At 37.7% G+C, this 22,027-nt stretch overlaps 1 protein-coding gene across 11 annotated transcripts in view; it reads left to right on the top strand.

Annotated features, from left to right (window-relative positions):
• The window catches only part of EYA4 (EYA transcriptional coactivator and phosphatase 4), a 143,828-nt gene that overhangs the window by 94,336 nt on the left and 27,465 nt on the right, over window positions 1-22,027 (top strand). For 2 of the 11 annotated variants that reach the window (XM_032101768.1, XM_032101767.1), the window contains exons 4-11: window positions 666-790; window positions 1,935-2,003; window positions 6,876-6,968; window positions 12,683-12,749; window positions 14,675-14,817; window positions 14,962-15,105; window positions 15,969-16,048; window positions 16,432-16,594. In XM_032101768.1, the coding sequence (XP_031957659.1) occupies window positions 666-790; window positions 1,935-2,003; window positions 6,876-6,968; window positions 12,683-12,749; window positions 14,675-14,817; window positions 14,962-15,105; window positions 15,969-16,048; window positions 16,432-16,594 (884 nt within the window). Of the gene's footprint in view, window positions 1-665; window positions 791-1,934; window positions 2,004-6,875; window positions 6,969-12,682; window positions 12,750-14,674; window positions 14,818-14,961; window positions 15,106-15,968; window positions 16,049-16,431; window positions 16,613-22,027 lie in introns of all 11 variants that reach the window. The other 9 variants (XM_032101765.1, XM_032101766.1, XM_032101772.1 and 6 more) reach the window with 7 other exon arrangements.

Consider the following 22,027-nt stretch of genomic DNA (forward strand, 5'->3'; position numbering starts at 1 on the left):
ACAGGCCCGCAGTGTAACTGTGATGCTGGAATTCATTGCAGTCTAAATCCGCTTGACATTTTGCAAGCTTCCCAGAAATTATGCAGAAGAAAATAAATACCAAGTGATCCAAGAAGAATATACACATTTTTAGGAGTAAAGAATATTCCAGATGTACATGAAAGTTCTGTTTGTTCACTCGTATGGTCTGTTCCTGTGATTTAGTGTGGATGCAGTGACTGCTGGTGGTTGGAATACAGATAATGAGAGGCAGAAGTTCCTGTTTCGGCTTTCTATGTAACGCCTGACTTTTCACCTAATTTCTGTATTTTCTTCTAAGAAATACCTGTGTACCTGAATTTGTTCATTTATCTCTCCATCTGTCCACCCACATATGTACGCTACCTCATGCAGAGTTTCTGTAGTGTGTTTCAGTGGCAGTTTCATAAGCCTGTGTCACTTCATAATACCTAAACGAGAAGTGAAAAATAGTGGCACTGTTGCTGTTACCTACTTTCCTAGGTTTGGTGAAAAACAAAGATGTCAAAGGAACCTGTACTTATTTGTTAATCTGGCTGCCTTTCACACTCTCCATATTAAAACAAAAAAAAAATTTATTACAGAAAAAGCAGTTTATTTTAGATAGTATCACAATGCATTAATACTGTCACCTTGGTTTTTAACAGGTCTATGGAAATGCAGGATCTAGCAAGTCCTCATAATCTTGTTGGAAGTAGTGATGCACCAGGTAGTTCCAAACTGGATAAATCTAATCTCAGTAGCACATCAGTCACAACAAATGGAACAGGAGGTAAGTATAAGACACAGCTGGCACGTAGAAAGTTTGGCTAGTTTTTAGTCATATGCATTTTTACCATAATTTCCAGAATTACCATATACCCATTTATAAATCCAGCAGGAATTATGAAACATTGGCAGTCATACAAGTGTAAATTTCTAATTCCTACATCACTTCTTTGATTTGCACCAACTGAAATAAGAGGCAGAACTGAAACAAGGTTCAAAGATGAAATAAGGAAAATTTTTGAATGGTTGCTTTCAACACAGTGTTAAATGTTTTCTCATGCCTGTTGGTAGCTTATGAAATAAATTGAATTTTCTGTGTCATACTTCCTTGATGAGTAGTGATTTACACTTACACCCTGAGCTACATGCATTTAGGTTAAATTAAAATCACTGTCAAGAGAAGTACATCAAAATTACACTTATGTAACTTTTTTTGCTGATCAGTTCCATTTCTTGGGAGGCAACGAAAGTTTGTAATAAAGGGATCTTTGGATTTCCCTCAGCAGTAGCTGGTCATTACTGCTGTAGGTGATACTGCAGGGACAGCACTGCCATGCAGCTACAACACAGATATTCCAATGCTTTCAGAAAATCGGTTCTGCCGTAGCTGAATTGGAGCAGTGGGAGACAGGGTGCCACATTCTGAGGTGCAGTCCATGAGAGCGACACCGTGGATATGAGTCAAATTAGAGTTTCTTTCTTAGAGTTTATACATTGCTGTCTATTTTAGCAGTTGGCACTAAGAAAATTTTTTTTCTTTGTTCTTTCTGGCCACAAGGTAGAGCATTTAATCACTTACCCTGTTTAAATAATAGTCTATCAATGTCAATAAAAATTAGATCTGCCTGTGAGGGTAACTGAGCTCACAAAGAAGGGCTGAACCCTATTTTTAAATAGAATCCTTACTCCACAAAGAGAAAACTTCAAGCATGCTATTGAAGAGCAGTAGTAACTGTTCTTCAATAGGTGCCTCTATATTATACAATGTGCATAAATAAACCAGTTAAAATAATACCCATAAAAACAATACAGTTCCGTTAAAAGACTCGACCTAAAGTGTTGAAACACCGATTTTGATAAATGAAGACTGTTCATTTACGCTGAACAGACATTGGGAGAATGAACTGTTGTACCATTCCTGTTCTCAGGAGACAACATGACTGTGTTAAATACTGCAGACTGGTTGCTGAGTTGCAGTACTCCCTCCTCTGCAACAAGTATGAGAGACCCTGGTACAGTGCATGCGTGTGGTGTGTCTCCATGACTGCTGTGTGACGTTCTCTGTGTTTGCTCTGGTCTTTTGTTATGCAGTTTGAATGTTCTCATGGGGTTCCCCCCGACCCCTGCGCCTTTTTTCCCTATCGTCTCTCAAAGGCTTTTCCCACAGCCAGAAAACTGTTAGGAAGTTGCAACAAGTAGTTATCTTACAATGCTTTGAAAGTCATTTGATGAGCAAGGAGAATTTAACTCGCTTATAATTAGCTTAGCTGTCTACATGCTTTGAGTGGCTGAGATTGTCTCATGGTGTTCAGCATTGCTGGGAATTGCCAGTAGTCAGCATTGGTGGAAATCAGACCAATGGAATTTTCACAGAATGCCCATTTGCTTTTCTTTTATTTTTAAGCAGAGCATTTCTTGATTACTTGAGCACAAGTCAAGGATGTCAGTATTGTTCTTACTCCTACTATGACTTTCACTATTAATCAAAGCTTATGTCTGATTTGCTGCCACATGTAACTTGCCACTTTACAAAATTTTGGTCAAATTTTCCAAGCTGTTGTTTTCATTTTTGGGTTTTCTGACATGTATTATGAATTTTCATAAGTTGTAAGGATCAATAATAACTCTATATGTGACATTGTTATAGATTAATCATAAGTGTAACCCTTATGGGATTAATCATAAGTGTAAACATGCACAACCATGTTTCTCTACAAGTCGTTATATGGGTGCTTAAGTTGTGCAGGTTTGGATTAAAGTTAGGAAGATTTCAAAAGCTTGCCTTTTAAAAAAATGCCTCAGAATTAGCTTGCCATTTGTAAAACACATATGCAAAGAAAATTTACAAAAAACCCAAAACTTGACTTGAGCACAAAAGATAATTTGCACTAGAATAACTCGTTCCATGTGAATGCTCGTGCTCAGTTACAAGAATTTAAGTTTAAGGAAGGACTGAGATAACTTAGTCTGTCACCTCATTTAACTGTTCAGCATGTGGAGGTAAATATGGAAGGTAACAATTTAAGTCCTCATTATTAGTAGTGAGGAAATACAATGTGTTACTTGAATTAAATCTGATTTTCCATAGGCAGTAGAATGTTTAGAATTGTGCTTCTAGTTGAATATATTCCCAGAAAAACTCTGTGACAAGCTGTGACAAGTGTGGTTTATTGTTTTACATGAGCTTTTAAAATCAGATTTGTTTGCTATAACATCTGTTGCACTTGCTTGTCCTCCTTCATGCATGATATTAGCACTGCTTGCCCCTAAAACTCTGCATTCATTTTCAGTCCTTAACATAGAGGGATGCTTTAGAGAAAAAAAGAACAAAACAGGGCAGCAGAGTAGCAGTCATTTTGGTCTGCTACATCCTTTCATCAAGTAAAGAAGGTATTTTGTAGAAGCTGTTGCTTGCTGGGAGCTGTATTCTGAGTTAGCCTTAAAATAATGAAGTTTGGACGAGATCCCTGGAGGTCATTTGGGCCAAGCACTGCTCAGAGCAGAGCCAACTTTGCTGTTAGATCATGTCGCTCAAGGCAGCACTGACTTTTCCTCCTACATCTAATTGGATTTTTCCCTTAGTGCAGCCTGTATCTGTTCCCACCTGTTGTTTCCCAGGGCACCTTTTGAGATGAGTGTGCCTTTGTTCTTTGTCTTCTTTGCACCTTCCCATTAGATAGCTGCAGGCAGCAATTAGCTGTCCCCTCAGCCTCCTTTTCCTAGGACAGAACAAGCCCAGTTTCTTGTGTCTCCTTGCACATCATGTGCTCCAGCACCTGATGATGTTGGTAGCTCTACTTTGTTTGTGTGTTGCTATGGTCTAAGCCCATCTGGCAACTAAGCAGCACACAGCTGCTCGCCCTATCCCGGCTGCAACTCAAATGTATTTCCAGTTAGAGATTGCATTTGATTTTATTTTCACTCTTTCGATATGTAAAAAGAACAGTAGTTCTCTTGAACCAATGTTAGAATTTTTTCTCCTAAGGTAGCTTTGTGCTTTTTCCCTTCTTTGTTTAATGACATACAACCTAAAGAAAAATAGGTAATAGTCAAAATCTCTAGCTACACTGAGGAAGGACCCTGAGGAATTCCTTACTGTAGTAAAATCTGAATGCAAAAAAGTAGAACTGTTTAAAATCAAGCACATTTAAAAACACTTTCTATATGTATTTTTCAACAAAACTCAGTGCCAATATAATGTTTTTCCTCAAGTTAAGTACAGGAGAGTTCCTTTTGGTTTTGATTCTTTGCTTTCCAGGGAAAGAAAAAAGATGGTGTCTATTTGTGCTGATGGCAGTGCACTGCAGCTGGCATTAACCAGAACAAGATACAATTCTAAAGTAAACATTTCAATTCATGACTGAAGTTTTTGTTCAATATAACAGTTAAGCACATACCATCATCCTGGATGCAATACTGAATATTTGTATCTTGCTATGGACAATAGTGAAATACTTTCTTAAACAGAAAGAGATAAAAAAGTACTTTTTTTCATGTAGGTAGAAGCCCAGACTTTGCAGGAGTACATAGAGGCATCCATATGTAGCAATCAGCAAATAAATTAATTTAGATACTTTATATGTTCCTCATGACTGAGAGGTTTAGTGAAGGCCATCATTTTGTGACAAACGACCCTTGAACTTGTTCTTGATATGTGTTCTATTGATCTGATGAAAATAAAATCACATCCTTCTCAAATAATTATAGAAATGGCAATGACTGATTACTCTTACGAATTACTTTTTTTCATTTTGGGTAATTTTTGTCACAGCTTTTTTTTTCTTTTTTTATGGAAATATAATAGCTAGCAAAATGAGAAGGAGTGCACAAAAGCTTGAAAAAATGTGGCTAAAATTCTTTCTTAACGATTCCATACTGAATTAATATCCTGCTGCTTACAGGGAGACTATTTGGCATGGTAGTTTTATGAAAGAGAAACAATGATGAAAAGAAGTTTACATTCAAAAGACACACATTCAAAAATTTTTTAATCTCAGCCAGTAAATGGAAAGATACAACTGTATAACTGAAACCAGAAGGTGCTACTTGGTTTGGTTGGCACTGGTGCACTGGTAATGCTGCAGGGAACTCTACAAGTCACAGAGGCAAATGCATCCCAATTTCTCCTGCTTGATCTAAACAGGTGTCCCTCTGAATTCAGCACAGGTCACTTGTACAGTTGTAGATATCAGCAGCATCCCATGTGGCTTCCTGAAGTAAGGAAGGCACACATTAGGCAGTGTGACCGGAAATGGGATGTGATTTTGTAGGAGAGGTAACTCACACGGGGCTCATCAGAGGCAGCTTTACTGGTAGCTGTGCAATTCCCAATGAACAGCTCACTGCGCTCACAGACACAGGGATGAATAGCAGAATGTGTCTGTAGGTGTTGTTCTGGACATTTTCCCCATGAGCTTTATTTAGCTCATGCACTGCCTTTTCCTCTGCAGGCTGTATGAGGGACGGTGAACTTGAGGGCAGCTCAGGCCGTACTCGGACTGAATCGACCTTTGGAAGTACCTCTCTGTCTCAGATAAACATAAAGGGAGATTAGTAGGCACCTTTTATATGTTTGATTTAGGTGACTTGAATCTGAGCCACAGTTTTTAGATACCTTGCCAGCTCAGAACATGAAATTCCCCCCTTTCCCATACTGCTGCCAGTGAAGTCAAACGTGGATGCAGTGATGTTGACAGATGAGAGCTTTGGTCAGCTTAGCTGATGCCCCTCAGAGGCATCAAGTAACCAGCTGGCAGAGAACACTTTTCCTTGGCATATGTTAGACCTGCTGGGGGGCTCTGCCAGGCTGGCTGTCACAGTAAAGGCTTCTTCACAAATCCCGGGCTGTGCCCTCAGAATTTGGATACCTGGCATGCAACTGTGGTAGCTGCGTGTGCAGGTCCTCATTGCCTATTCACTCTGTGCCCATGGACACTGACCACTCCTGTGATATCCATAAGCATGTGATGAATGTCCATGCCCAGCCTTTACTGACCTTCATGAAGAAATTGTGTTAATATATTGAGGCTTCCACATTTGCCAGTCAGACAGCTAATAGGAGCTGCAGGGTATTCTCTACTGCTGTTTCTGACCACATCAATTGGACGGGTGGTTCCCAAATTCCATTACAAAAGCCCATGCCAAATGTTCTGTCCAGGTAACAAATTAAACTATAAAATATTTATTGCCTCTGTGGTGCTTTTTGTGCTTTCAGCTACAGCTTGGACGGTAAGACTGCATGATAATCCCTAAGAAATAATATGAGTTCGGAGTAGATCAAACTGTTTTGTAACCTCTGAGTAAGAAGCTGATTTGTCATGGCTGTTATTTCTGACCTACTCTAGTTCTTTGGCTTTTTTTTCTTTCAAACTTCTCTCTTCATTTATGGAAAATTGCTTGCTATGACCTAGCTCAAAAAGGCCCCCACAGACTCTGTAAAAGGGGAAAGGGAAAGGCAACATGCTGGCACTGTGAAAGTAATTTGGTTCTGTATGAGCATGAAACCATATTATAATTGTTTTACTTGTCAGGAAAAAGTATTTTTGTTATGTGCTACATCCCTTGACAGCTAGCATTTCCTTCCTCTGTGCTACTCTTAGGGAATTGCTAGAATCCATTAGATTTAAGTTGAAATCTCCCCAGAAGATCGCCCAGTTGCTAAAACCAATAGCTAGGTGAATGCACAGATGTGCAGATAAATGCGCATTCCTGTCAGATTCCTGCCGATTGTCTCAGTATGGTGCTAGAGTGAAGGTTGAAGCTGTTGCACGTGTGCTTGTTCGAGCTGGACTACCACTAGTGAGGCTGGCATGAGGACTCCAGTACAAATCTAGAAGTAAAATCTCATATCTACTTATTCTTCTATGTAGTGTCTCTTCTTGCAGTCAAAACAGAACCCATGAACAACAGTGAAACAACAACAACAACTGGAGATGGATCGCTTGACACTTTTACTGGGTCAGGTAAAGCCATAATAAGATGACATTTTGTTAGATTCACATTAGTGCAACTTTTAATAACCTTCACTAATGAATATTTGCATGGAAGCCATCTTTAAAAAGCTACTATAAAATATTATAGTATTTTATACCTAATAATAATAATAATAGAAATAATAATAGCTTTTTCATTTTTGTAAATGCAACTCAGCAATTTACATGAGGTGTGATCTTAAAGAAGATTTAATGATGCCTAAGACCACTGCTGTATGCAAAAGTCTCAAAATAATACTGTTATTATGGTACTGTAGATCTTTTTCTCAGTGTTAGTGTCATATGATATCAGAAAAAATAAGGGGATTTTATTTGTAACAGCAATTCTAATTTGAACAGTTTTAGATCTTAAGGGTTATACCTCAGTGCTAATCCTTTTGCTCCTGTTAGCAGTGTGTTAAACACTGACCAGATTGCCACGTTACTTTCTTTCCACTGCGATGAGCTACTTTCTTTCCAAGAAAGTAGTTTTACTTTAAATAATTGTAGGCTTCAATTATTTCTTAAAAAATTCAAACAAACAGTGGTTTAAGTAGATCCCTATAAATTATTGAAATGTGATGAACTGTGGAAAAACACAGATAATCTGCCTTCTAATCACTAAGTTGAATCCTGCTAATAATAATATTAACAAGGAGAGGAGGGAGAATAAGTTTTGGATCTGGAAATATCAGTTCAGTAACGACCTGACAGAAATGTCACCAAAGCCATGAATCACCACTCCACACCAATGCTCCTACTACTTTGGTAGACTTAGGTAGTCAAGCCCTATTTAAAATATTTTGGAAATCACAATGTTTCTGTGCAATTTTTTTTTTTAATCAGGTATATGTTTTTTGCAATTGTCTTTTAGCCATCAGTTAAACCCAAGAGCTGATTATTCAGAAGAGTATTTATAACTAATTTAATGCCTGAAGGAAAGGTATTTTGTGAGATTTAAAGCAAGCATTTGCTATTTCTGATTAGAAAAAATGAAAACATTGTCCTCATTATAATTATACTGAAAGGAACCCCATCAACTTAAAGGCTAAAAAATTCCATAAAAAGTTAAATAGTCTGGGCTAAAATTTAACTTTTCTTTTTCACTCTGTTTTTACTCAATGCTAAAATTTTATTAGTAACGGTTACAAATCATAAAATATCCAAATCTATATATTATTTTTTGATTTTTGGTCAAATTTTATCCACTTCTGCAATGTATTTAAGGCAACTGAGTTGTACTCTATGGCTGAGGCAACACTGGAGCGCCGGGAACTGCAGCCTTCAGCTCAGGTTTAGATAAATAAGTAACAGCTTGATTTCCCCAGGTGCCACTCACCCGTCAGCTTCCACTGACTTCAAAAGAAGTCTTGAGATCTCTACACTTTGGATATTTGGGAAGTTGGTGCCTCAAAAAAAAAAAAAAAGAAAGAAAAAGCAGGAATTTGAGCCTTGCATAATCCTTTTTTGCCTGTTAGCCACCTGCATGCTCAAAAGAAATATGAACCTGATTCTCAGTTTAGTGCAGAAACTCAAGCATTAAATGAGTACAGTCATTCTCAGCGGGAAATCAATAGTCTGCCTGTCTGGGTGATGTGCAGTCTTCATCACCAGAGCGAGACGCAGAGCTGCCCTGATAACGCACTCAGCCTTTCTTAAAGATTGAATACATTACTTCCACGTTTGCCTTTTACGCGTACTCCCAAATCAGGCAATTTGGTTAAGTCTAGTTTTGTGGGAGAAGTACTAAAGAGCGGTAAAAACTCAACAAAAGTGGGACTTCTCTGAGATTTTTAACCTAATTGGTTAGCTGGAAAGTTTAGTGGGTTGCCAAAGACAGTAAATGCTCAGCAGTAGACAGATGTCATTTCAAATGAGCCACCTGCAACTGAAAAAATGCATAACAAAGCCCAACACCGAACAGTCTGTGTTTTCCTGAAAATGAGGTACATATGTGTGTTACTCCCAACTAGGACAACATCATGATGCCAGCACTTCCCTTTATTTTATGAAATGAGACATGGATGAAAAGATAATTCCTGGTGCTGAGACACATTTGAGAGACTGCAATGCAGAAATCCTCTCCTTCAAACACTCTACCTATTAAAATTGATTTCCATGCTCTAAGGGCAGTCAAAACACATGACCTGTCCTGGAGCTGAGCAGAAGGCTCAACAAGCCCTGTGGGGTGTAAAGTAGTCATCTTTGTCCCTAATGACCATCTGTAAGTGATGGTCAAACAGATTGTGTGAGATATAGGGCAGGAGAGAGAGATTAGACTTCACAGAAAACTGTGATTCTGTGAACTGTTGATTGAAAAGCTGAAAAGATAAAGCACGTAGATCTCTTGAATTTAGAGTGGCAGTTCCCTGGCTGCTGCGATCAGGCAGGATCCTGTTCAGGGCTGCAGCCCATGTGTTGTAGCTCATGCTCAGGGCTCCGGTTCCCCTGTGCTGCAGAGCTGCCCCTGGGAGACCCTGTGCCTCTGGGCATGGGTTAGCCGGGTGAGGAGTCATGTTTGCACCCCCCTTCCTCCTCCTTTTTCTTTAAAGAAGAATAGTTGGTAATTAGTATCGGTGTACTCAGTTTGCAGCTCTGTGGTTCTGCAGCGCACTCCCACTGGGGTGGGCATTCACAGGATTGGAAGAGGTGCGCAGCCCTGAACTGAGATTTTTATCCACTGTGAATTTGTTGCAGCTGATGTGCTGTAATACTGTGTATATATTGCTTACAATAGTGGATTAATTTGAGAACTATTTTATCATTTGAATGGAGTAGTGCGAGAGGTATTTCATGTTCTCATTGTTTTTACTTAGTATTTATTACACACAGGATATAGAATACAGTTTATAGATAAAGAAAACAATTTCTGAAGGCTATAAAGGTGAAGTTAGGGAATGTCACTGCTGCTTAACCTACATTTGGTTCCCTTGTGCATAGAGATTTTGATGTTACTTAAATGAGGTCCTTTTAACCTAACCTTTTTGCACAGAATTTTCCAGATGTGTAATGAAAAATTACAAAACTCCAGCCCATATTAGTATACTGAACCCAACACATGCTATTAAAACAGTTAATGGTCATTTAAACCCTCCACAACCACCTTGGCCAGTTGAACTAGGAGAGTAACTGGGAAGAGCTCGCTGTCGGCTTGTCCCTTCTCTGAAACAATGTTAATGGGGACTGAAGAGATCAAGGGTCTTATACCTGCCCTGAAGGGCATTCCTCTGGTAAATTCAAGTAGAGAAGCCTTAGGAATATTTGAGTTTTTTTGAGAATAAACAAATTTGATTTTTTTTAACGTAAGCAACACAAAAGAGCATTTAGCCCCATTCATTGAAATGGGTATATAAAGTGCTGCAGTTATAAAACCCATAGCAACCTGTCTCCACCATCTCCCTCACTGCCAACAGTCCTCAGAGAAGAGAGAAGTTAGGAGGCTATCCAGCAGCCAAAGCTGTTAAAGCTCTATAACCCCTAGAATGAGCAGTCTCATCTATGAGATACAGGTGTGGTCATACTCTTATGGTAGGCCTTACACCCTGTGTTTCTCAAACATCTCACAGTCTACAATGTAGTGCACAAATTGCAGGGACAAGCTACAGAGAAACAGTGAAAAGAACAGATTTTTTAGTCTTTCCTCTTTCTCTTCCTTACAACTGATAGTATCATCAGGGAAAATTGGGGAAAAAAGCAAGGAAATTTAAAACCAGACACATTCCAAAAACATTGTATTTTCCTGTCTGAATTTTAAAAATAAGGTATATGCGGAAAGAATAATAAAGCAGTCAGGAGAGTTTTTGCTGAAAATTATTAGGTTTTGATAATTTATTTTGATTTAAAGTGAATTTTGATAATTTAAAGTAATTTAAATGAATAGGAATTAGTTTTTTTGTAGTTTCCATAAGGTGGGGTGGCATGGTAAACGTGCTTTAACCAAACTGATTAATTAAGTGAGCTCTCATCCAGCAAATGATCAGACAAAAAGTGAAGCAGTATGGCAAAAATGATCCAATAAGCCGATAATGGATGACAAAAGTTCCTTTCCCTGAGAACCACCAAGGTCACTCTGCTGCTATTGCTTGTCTTTAGAAAGGTCACAGAGCTACAACAGGGAAGACTAATTACTCACCGAGCCTTAAATAACCAAGAGCATTCTTTAGAGTTCTATGGACCAGTTATGCTGATAGAAACAGCTATAGGTTTGTCTGACTCTGGGAATAGCTGCCTGCACACATACCAGATTGCTCTGTGGGTTGAGCTCAAACCACAGAAAGGCATTCTCAAAAAAACCCTCAAAAACAATATCCACACAAAATGAAATTTAGCAGATTTCCATCATAGGCAAACCCTCAATATCTTTTCAAACAGCAACTCTTTTATTAAATCTAATGGCACATGTTTTAAAAGTTGTTATCCAATTCTTCTTTACTTTCAAGCCATACTTAACTGCACATTTTAAAAAGAAGTTAATTGTTTTTCCTCTACTGTATTTTCCTTTTAAGTCCTACACATTCTAAATGCATTTAAACTAGCTTTAAAAATATGAAGTTCTGCATATGTTCAAAGCAATAGATCTGAGAGACGTTAATTAGGGCTGGATGTAGAAATATATCATGTTTCATAAAATAGTTAGGAACCTAAACCTATTTGTCACTTATAAAATCCTGAATGTTCATTTCTACTACCATTACGAATAACTCAGGAAGAGGGTACACTTTGAAGTACAACTATGATTGATTAGACTAAAGAAATTCCAGTGCTTCATTGTGTACTACTTTAATCTTTTGAAAAGTGAATGAACAGCAGATGGCCTAATAAAGACACTCTGTATGTTTGCCCAGTATGGATTTGCTCTGAAGGGATTGGTTCAACACTTTAGAGTACATATATTTGGAATACATCTGTCTTAGTCAAGACAGATGGCTAAAGGAAAGGGAAACTTCCAAACACTTGGAATTAATCCAGTGTGAGCACTGCTTCTGGATGAAATTTTAATGGGTTATGACTATTGTTCTGTTAGCTTTCTTGGAAGAATGCAGCTGTGAATAGTATAGATATACACAATTTGGATGGCTACTGAACAGAACTGTTTATGCATCCTTTAAAATAAAAATGCTGTTGTTAGGGGATATGTGCTAATTGGCCTGTTTATAAAGAATGGTAGTTGCTTTCTAGTGCTCAATCCAGTATCTTCCATCACCTAAGCTAACTAAATTTAGTCACAACCATATAAAACATGTTTTTGCAATCCAGTATTAAAATTGAACTTGTTAATGTGAGACTATAAAGGTATGTGTATGTTATTTCAATTCCATGAAATACCGTATGTTAAATCACAAGATTCTTTTTAACTACCCCTTTTAATACAACTTGCAAATTTGAAAGATCGACAGTGTGTGGATCACAGCTGATGCATGAAACACATGCCTCTACAGTATACTCAAAAATGTGTTAGTCATGTTGAGAAAGCATGACACACCCATGCTAACTAAAGAGTTCTGCACAACCATGAATGATTTGGGAGTTTTTAAAATTTTAAATTTTTGTATTAAGATGTTGCAGTTCAGGTGACATCTGCTTCCTTGAAAAGTTGTCCATTTCAATAGGCTTCTCTGTTAGTGTTGCTGCAGTAGTTCACACTGTTTGGCTGTGTAGGTCTCATGGTGTTTCTAACTGCTGTACTCTTGTTTTCTGTTTTGCAGTAATAACAAGTAGTGGCTACAGTCCCAGATCAGCGCACCAGTACTCTCCACAGATATATCCCTCCAAGTTAGTGTCTGCACCTCTTCTAGTCTTTTATAGACCTTGGCTGTGGGCAGTTTTGTGGTATGTTGCAAACAAGTGTTCAGCAGGAGAAACAGAGAAAAAGGAAAATTCTTAAGCCGCAGTACTGACTCTGGTACTGACTCTCTCTCCAACTTTTTTTCATCATGTGTCTGCAGAGTAAGATCCTGCTTTGTGCAATATTGCTGCACAAGAAATACCCTTGAATATCAGCACACAACAGAAGTAAAATAATCAGACTATTGTGTTCTCAGACATCAGAATGTTAACAGCATATGCGGGGAATACATACAGATATATTTCGAAGAAGTCAGTTTATATATAGAAATCACAATTGCATGCACAAGTTGCATACTGGGGGGTAACCCTGCCCCTGACCCTTCCACAGCCAGCATTGCCAAACGCTTCCAAACATTCCACAATCGTGAACCACCCTTTCCTTGTCCCTCTCCAATATCATAAGGTTTAAAAATCAAATAAATTGGATTAGCTTTTAATCTTATTATTTTTAAGCCAACGGTTTTTGTTAGGAATAGAAAACTTCTTCACATTTCTTTTTTTTTTTTTTGGGGGGGGAGGCAGGGGGGGGGACTGATTCTTGGGCAATCACATGAATCCAGGAGTGGGAACTTTAGGAAGGAACACCAAAGGTGTTGTATGAAACTGCTGCTGTTGGCAGCCTATCAATTTGTTTGTCCTATGATCAGTGTTGTGCACAAGAGTTCTTGATTCCAGTATGCCACCTGCTTGTTTCTGTGTATTTGATACAGCTATTGGTGTGACTTTGATACAGAGAAAATATTAAATCTAAAGATTCAAGAGCCAATTACACTCTTTCAAGTTTTTTTAGCAAATTTGCATTCATATAATGGTAGCCAAAATTTATTAATACAGAAAGTAGGCGCTTGAAGTAAGAGCTCTCTTTCCACTTAAACCAGGTTTTGGCAAACTAAATTAGATACTTTTGGCCAAATACATTACAAGGTTTAATAGAATTTTTAATCTACTCTTACAATTTTTTGGCATCTAAATTAATGAATAATCCTTTTCTGATAGTAAATGCTGCCAACTGTACTGAATTAATTAGAAAGAAAAAAATTTAAAAAAAATTAGAACCTGAAATTTAGTCATGGCTTTTAATGGCCAGGTTTCATTTAGCATAATTCTGCAGAATGTGTTTATTCAACTCTTGGTCCATAAAGTCTTATTTGACTTACAAAACAATCCAAGAAAAATGTTTCTTTGTATATTTTTGCAACTCTGGAGGGCAAAAATTTTAAATTTGATTTTATTCAATCTCTCTATAAAACCTCAGTATTCATAAATAAAAGACCATTTTTATTTCCATTCTATTTCCCTAGTCCATATTTTCCGAACATTTAAAGCCCATCTGGTTACCAAAGTACTGTTGTATTTTTTGTGCTGCTCTCAATGGGTAGGATCCATCTCCCATTGAAGCTAGAGACTGCATGTCTGTTGAAGCAGAACCTATACAGATGACATAATATACTAGCTTCAACATTCACCTCTGTGTTTCCTTTATCCTTGTAATCCAAGTTTCCCTCCACTGGATTAAAAAAGCATGGAGGCTTTTCTAATGGCTGATCTCGGCTGAAAGAGATCATATAGAGACACGCAGCAGTGGCACAGCCCACCTAAAAGTGGACACAGTAGATTAAGAATTAAATAATGGTGGGACAACATAAGATATTCACTGTGCCTTGGGGAATGTGGGACAGAGTGTTTTTCAGCTTATTTCAGTGGGGGATGGAACAAATCCCAGAAGAGGAGCAGTTGGCAGAATAATGAACTGCCTTTGGACATCTTTAAACCTTTTTCTTTACTTTATTGCTTGAATCAACATACAAAGTATTTGTTGCCACAGTAATGCTATTTTTCCTGATATTTAGGCCCTATCCACACATTCTTTCTACACCAGCAGCTCAAACAATGTCTGCCTATGCCGGACAAACCCAGTATTCAGGAATGCAGCAACCAGCGGTCTATACAGCCTACTCACAGACAGGACAGCCCTACAGCTTACCCACTTACGGTATTTGACCACTTATTACTTCACTTTATGTAGAACTAAAAGCAATGCTGACTGGAATGTTTTTTTTTTTTTGCTTTCTCTTTTGTTTTCCCAACTGTAACAAAATATTTTAAAGAATCAGTTGAAAATTAATTTCTTATACAGATTTGGGTGTAATGTTGCCAGGCATCAAGACGGAAAGTGGGCTCTCACAGACCCAATCTCCCCTGCAGAGCGGGTGCCTCAGTTACAGCCCAGGGTTTTCCACCCCACAGCCAGGCCAAACACCCTACTCTTACCAGATGCCAGGTGAGTAGCCACCTCTAAAATTCAAAGCTAAGTATTTCTTTCCAGTACTGATAAGCTTATGTGTATTCATCTTGATCATCTGTTATTTTAGATCTGGTCATGGAATGCAGTCCCTATTTGCACCTTCCTTTGGACTTTGTAGTGGAGTGAAATCACATGGCAGGACTGGAAGCATTCATTGTATTTACTAACATATACAAGTCTCTTTTCCTTGTTTTCATGTTTCTGAGTATGACATAATTTGATACTTCTTTCTCTTTGGATCAACATAATTTTTTAGAACTTCTCCTTAATTGATATTTATTCTTTCATTTACCATTTGTTAATAATTCATTTATTACCCTCTGGTCATCCATAACCTGTTGTATTTGGATAATTTTTAGGGTTCTTATACAATGTTTAATCTTCTGCATATTACAAACTGCAATATGAATCATCCGATTTATGTTGCAAACAAGGATATGCCTCATTACAGATTGATTGAAAACACACAGATGCAGTCTTTTGAAAAGGTTTTTGTTTCTCAAATGTAACACTAAAGTGTTAGAAATGAAGGCAAAAGAGAAAAACAGTACTTGAGGAGGGGTGAGACTGCAATAGACTGAAAAATGTTATCTAAATTGGTGAGATGACTTACTGCTGATCTCTTCCTTGCATGGTGTGAAGAGGAATGTATGCCTGTATGCGTGGAAGTAGCATTTCATTTCTTTCAAAGTTTCATTACATTGTTTCATACTTCTAACAGAAAATAAAAGTTGGGGTTTTTTTCTGATTTGTCTGATCTTAAAATGGAATATTCTAATTAGAATTTTATTTTGATTCACAAACAAGTTCTCACAGTTAATTGTATTTTTTAATTTTAGGTTCTAGTTTTACACCATCATCCACTATTTATTCAAACAATTCTGTTTCAAATTCTACAAACTTCAGTAGTTCACAACAGGTATGAATATTACCATTTCTATTTGCCAGTTACAAAAGGACTTCTATAGCTCCAGTGATAGCATGTTTTTTTAATTTAGATCTGTTATGTTGAATGAGACTCACTGTGGTTCAATGCTATTTTCTGCGGAAAATGATCAAAATCCTACTGGAACCCTAGTTACATATTTTAGCACTTAAATAATTCAGCAGCTTCCCTGTAGTCTTTTAGTAAATATCTTTAAAATAAAAAACACTGAGTATTATTAAAGTAAAAAAAAAGCTAAACCAAGACTTCAAAACACTGGTAAAAATTGTATGATTGTATACGTAGAAATATTTAATGGGAAAAAATTCACTCATTACTGTGTTTAATTGAGTGCTCTGCTGCATCTGCTGTTTCAGGATTATCCATCATACACAGCTTTTGGCCAAAATCAGTATGCACAGTATTACTCAGCATCAACATATGGTGCATATATGACCTCAAACAACACAGCTGATGGCACTTCATCATCATCAACCTACCAGTTACAGGACTCTCTCCCTGGCTTGACTAGTCAACCAGGTACAGATCTACATTCAGGTGAAAACAATTTTTGTATTTTATTCTCTACTTGTATAAAGACAGGATTTCCATATCCAACTTGCATTGATTGAATGGCTTGTTTGAATATTGATATTTTAATCTCGTGCCTTTCAGAAAATTTTATCATGTAAACCACCCAAAATAAGCTTTTTTGCTGTTTAGTTAGGAAACCTGTCCAGTTTGTTTGCTAATTAAATAAAGCTTTTTGCAGACTGAGATGGTTGTCAGTATCACTGGCAGTGGAGCATTCCTGTTTCCACCTACGAATTCTGAAGTATTGCTGTAAAGAATTTAAAACAAAATAGCATTTTTCATTTCATTATACCCCAGCCATGCTAGCAAGAGCACATGGGCTTTATTCCAATATGTACAAGCCATGCTTGCTAATTCACTAATTTAAGTAACCAAGAATAGACAAATTGGTTATTAGCACCAAAAAAAAAAATTGTGTTGAAGTAGTCGAATTTGCAAGAGCATTATTAAGAGACATGAGGAGGCTCCCTTTGCCTGCCCAGCCCTGCCCTCTTGTGCACAGCCACCACAGCACAGCAGCCTGTTACTTGTATTCCTAGGACACCTCTGGAGGGTAGTGGCAGCTCTTCACTTTTCTTTAGCACCCTTAGAGCAGTCTCTTTCAGGGGCACTGGCTTCACTCAGCCAGCATGGGCAGTGTCTGCCTTGCCCGCAGACCGTGAGCATTTCTTAAAAGACTAACAAACTGGCTTTTGGATTAGGCTCTGAATAGGGGAGGAATTTATGCTTTAGTCACAAAATTAGCTTATTGCATAAATCTTCCTAACAACTGCACCATCTTACTGAAAAATACAGTAGAAAGACTAAGGTATTATTGTAATGAATTTGTACAAAGGAAAAGTAACTGTGTAGAAAAGTATAAGCAAGGACTCATACATAATATAAACTGCTTAAATTTGCTAAAAAACACTGGAATTTTAATTAAATTGGTTGAAATTTTTCCTACATAAATGTTTTCCTCAGGCTGATTTTTAAAGTGTAACAGTGTGCTGTGTTGTGTGTGTTTCGGATGGGGTATGATGTGGTATGGATATAGATATGATATGGAATGGCGATGGGGAGATACACATTCCTTTGATTTTTGATGAAAAGTGTAACGTTATTCAGTAGTCTCAGAATGTAAATTTAGGAAGAAGAACCTACAGGTAATGTGAAATCAGGTGAAATTTCATCAGGTGGAGGATATCTATAGCAGACACGAATCATACATAAAGAATTTTTAGAAGAGTATGGAGTGTACTCAAGTTACAAGTTATGTTTTGATAACTGTGTATGTCCTGTGTACTTTTCCTTGCTGCTTTGTTATTCCTTCATATTCTTATTTGAGAAAATCAGACAGTTTCCATGTTGTCTCTCCCATAGGTATCTGTGTTTCCTAGAAATGCTGTGTAAATGTATCATGTATTACAAGTACCATTAGTATTGAATAGAACTGGCAAAAGAAAAGGAATCTTAAGTAGTTTGAACAGGTAGAGAAAGTATTGAAGGCTTCACATCTGTGGAACGGTAAAGATTTTTCTTGGTTGTGGATTGTTTAAGCATATGAACTTGTTCTCTTGTTAAGTAGGTTGTGCATCTGAACTTAACAAATCCGCCCTCATCTGCTCCTTATTTCTGTGAAGTGTTGCAGTGATCATGCGACCCTCTGCTGAGAGTGAAACGCCCACTTTGTGAATACGTGACATGCCTGTGCCCTTCTGTGTCACTGTAAAAATAAATTTCCACTGGTGAGGGGCAGTGTCTTGGAGATCATTTCAGATATCATAGATCATACTGCAGATCTTTAGCACTCACTGTGTTCACTTGCTGTCAAACAAGTTCTTACAAGACTTACTCCAACAAAACCTTAAGACTAAGCACAACAAGACACTTCATTCTTCTACCATCTCCACTAGCTCTTAATTCAAATATTTAATCAAAGCCTCTAGTACTCCTCATATATATAGGATTTCTCATTTTCATAATAAAGCCCCATCACATCAAGAGCTAATACCAGCTACAGTTTTATTTATTGACTGTATGAAAAAAATGAGATGAAAACTGAAATAGACTTTACTCTTTCTGCTATTCACGGCAAACAATAACACACTAGAAGTCAGGAAAAAAAGCAGGTTTGTAATGTTGAAGATGTCTTCTGGCTTCTCTGTCTGGTAAGAATATGTAACAAAAGTCAATCCATAAGGAAATTATGAAGGGGCTCAGAAATTCGACCATTCCACATCTGTGTAATGCTCAGTTCCTTAAACCAGGGACTTCTCTTCTGAGCTTGCATTGTGCCTGCCTTATATTAAGACTTTTCAAAATGCACTTGTTACCACAGAGTATTTCTGAGACAAAAAGGTATCTCTTAGGGCACTTCATCTCAAATAGGGATAACTCAGACGGACTGGGAGATGAGGTCTCAGGAGAAAAGTACACTTGAGTGTATTTATTGAATACATGAGTACATTTAATTTAGGGCAAATAAAACTCTAGTAGAGGATATGGGCCTGGATAAAACTTCATGTGAAGGCACCTTGCTATCATATATCCAGGGTTAGGGGAGGTGAATTGCCATAGGATATTAGCTCCCATTCCGTTACTGGGATGCAGCAAAGTTTAATTTGGTACCCACAAAGAGGTCACCCTTTGTAGCTTCTCTGGGAGATGGCATTAGGTTTATATTCAGACTGCATAAACTCTTTTCTCCTGCTTAAGTCGTAGAACTGTGTTTTAACAAGGAGGAGAGGATGTTCACATCATCGAACTAGAGGTGGGAAACAATGTCCTGGATATGAAAGACCACCTCCATTTGTAACAGAGTGCTGTAATTCCCTTTGTAACATGGTGCTGTAATTCCCTGTCCTCTAACTGGAGCTGCAGCAAGGTCTCCACAGCGTGAAAGTTTTCATATTGGACAAATGTATGAGTATGTGTAAGAACATCTGTGATAAAGCTGTCATTCCATATTCTGGTTTTAACATTTTCCTACTGTTTTCTTGGATCACTGGTGCTGCTCATGGTCCCGGTGGGATAAGGCTATGAGGTATATTTATTAGGCATGTGTTGAATATTGAACAAGCTAAAAAAATTCAAACATTGTAATAAAAATTTCTGTCTAATATGGGCTGCAGTAGGAGTTCTTCATGATGTTAATGTTTTCAATACTCTTTGGTACTAGAATTTCTCACATCCTTTTATGTTACAGGGCTGAATTTTTAATAAATTTTCATTTAATCAGCATTCACCTCATTTCTAAAGCAAACAGAGGATAAGAAAAGTGTAGTTTCTCCTTTAGACTGTTGTTAGTAAAAAGCAAATCAAGCAATTAGGCCTACAGTTGTTTAAAAAAACAAGCACTACTGACTTCTGCAGTTCTAAAATAGATGCATACCTTGCTTTCAAGCAAGAGACAGCTGCTCATTCTGATTTAGAGATTAACGTAATGAAATAAAGTTGGCTTTAAATATCTAGATTTTACAAGGAACAGTGATTAGTTACAGTACTGATTAATAGATAATTATGCAATTGTGAACAGCATTGACCCAAGCAGAAGACTGGAGCACCAGGTCGTGGCTAATGCTAAATGAAAATCTGAGTTATTTACTTCAGTTGTTGGGTACTTTCAGAGCAGATTTAGAACAGGTTTTTGTTTTTTTTAATTTTATTTTTGGTAGATTAGAATAAACACAGTCATTGAGAGCAGATGTTTTAGTATATTACTGCAGAAATGAGTTTTGATTTTGTTGTAATGTGTTGAAATGCTATAAATAAGAAGACTTTTATGGTAAGAATGTAAGCATTCATCTTCACTTACTTAGTTTTTGCCTTTTTGTTTCTGGGGGTTTGGTTTGGGACATTTTTTTCCACTCAGTCAGAAAAATCTAGGAGACTGTGTTTTTGTACAGAACTCTTGCCCACTCAGAACTTCTTTGAAAGCCATTGTATGTTTTTGCTGCACAAGGGTTCTGATTTGGATGCTTCTTGTACAGTTACACATTACCAAAGTACATTTTCCTGTTCTTATGAGGAAGGAGCTAAGACAATGTGATCCTTATTGATTGCTTCACTGCTTGCAGTGACCTTGCTGAGATCAACACCATGCTGGGAATAGAAATGATTAGTCAACAAGAACTCTCTCTCTCTCCATTCTGTAGGGATTTCTGTCTGTGTGGCTTGTCCTTTCTCTGCATACCTCTGTGAAAAGTCACTTAACCTCTTTTACTACATGCTCAGTCCCCTTAACTGTCATGGTGACCCTCACCTGGACTGACTCCAGTTTGACAATATCTCCCTTCTACTTGGGGACCCAAAACTACGCATTTTTCCAGATGTGGTCTTGCAAATTCAGAACAGAGCAGAAAAATCGAACTCCTTCATCTGCTGGACACTCAATGATGCTTTTTAATAAAAATAGAAAAAAAAGTCAGATTTCGGCTCAAAATCAGATGCATCACAGATGACTTTTGGGAAACGTTTGTACCAAATGTTAATTTATTCTGTAGATGTGCCATCATGAGCACTTTTAACAAATATTACCAGTGGCCCAGAAATGCTCAATTACAGGCAGCTCAAGGACTCCCTTGAATCAAAATCTGTAGTAGATGTCAGATCAAAGCTGTACCCTTTCCTCCTTTAGTGGAGAAAAATCAAATCATTATTAACAGGATAAATGATGAAGGAGTGTTTTTTGTCATTTAGCACTTGGGAACCTAGCCAAACTGCATTTGCTGCTAGAAGTTTTGAAAGGGCACTGTGTTGAAGAAAGTTATATTTTCCATATATTGAGCTGTTGCATTAAAGTAATTTGTAAAGAGAAGTTCCACACCATCCTCCCAGGAGATACTTACTTCTCTCAGTCACAGAAGTACACAGCTACTGGTTTATGGTCACCTCTAAAGCCCTTTGATATGACCAGAGGGAAAACAAGTTAAATGGCTAAGTCAGGGATAGGCTGGAGTGTGGCTAAGACCAGCTATGCCATACCAGATCAAAGACCCTTCCGGCACATCTCTGTGACAGCCCACAATCTTCACACTTGGAGAAAGATGATCAGAACACAGTAAATACAACTTCATCCTCTTTTAGGTACTAACTGGAATATTGCATTTAATATTAAGGCTTTCCTCTGGCAATTTATGGGCTGAGGTAAGGTGAAGATAAAAAGTGAACTTTACTAAAGTGCAGGTGGCATGGGTGGAGGAGATGAAGCTGGAAGCTGCCTAGCTATTCTGGGGCATGGACGAGTGCCAAAGTGTGTTCCGGTAAACGTAAAGCAGGCCTTGGAAATAAGTCTAGCTGAACTGAAAACATGGGAAATTAACTACTTTAATTAAACAGCACTTCGTGTTTTGAGAAACCATTAGCATGACCTCTAAAATATATCTTCCTTGGAGATAT

This window comes from Corvus moneduloides, chromosome 3 (assembly GCF_009650955.1).
Source record: "Corvus moneduloides isolate bCorMon1 chromosome 3, bCorMon1.pri, whole genome shotgun sequence".
NCBI classification, from domain to species: Eukaryota; Metazoa; Chordata; class Aves; order Passeriformes; family Corvidae; genus Corvus; species Corvus moneduloides.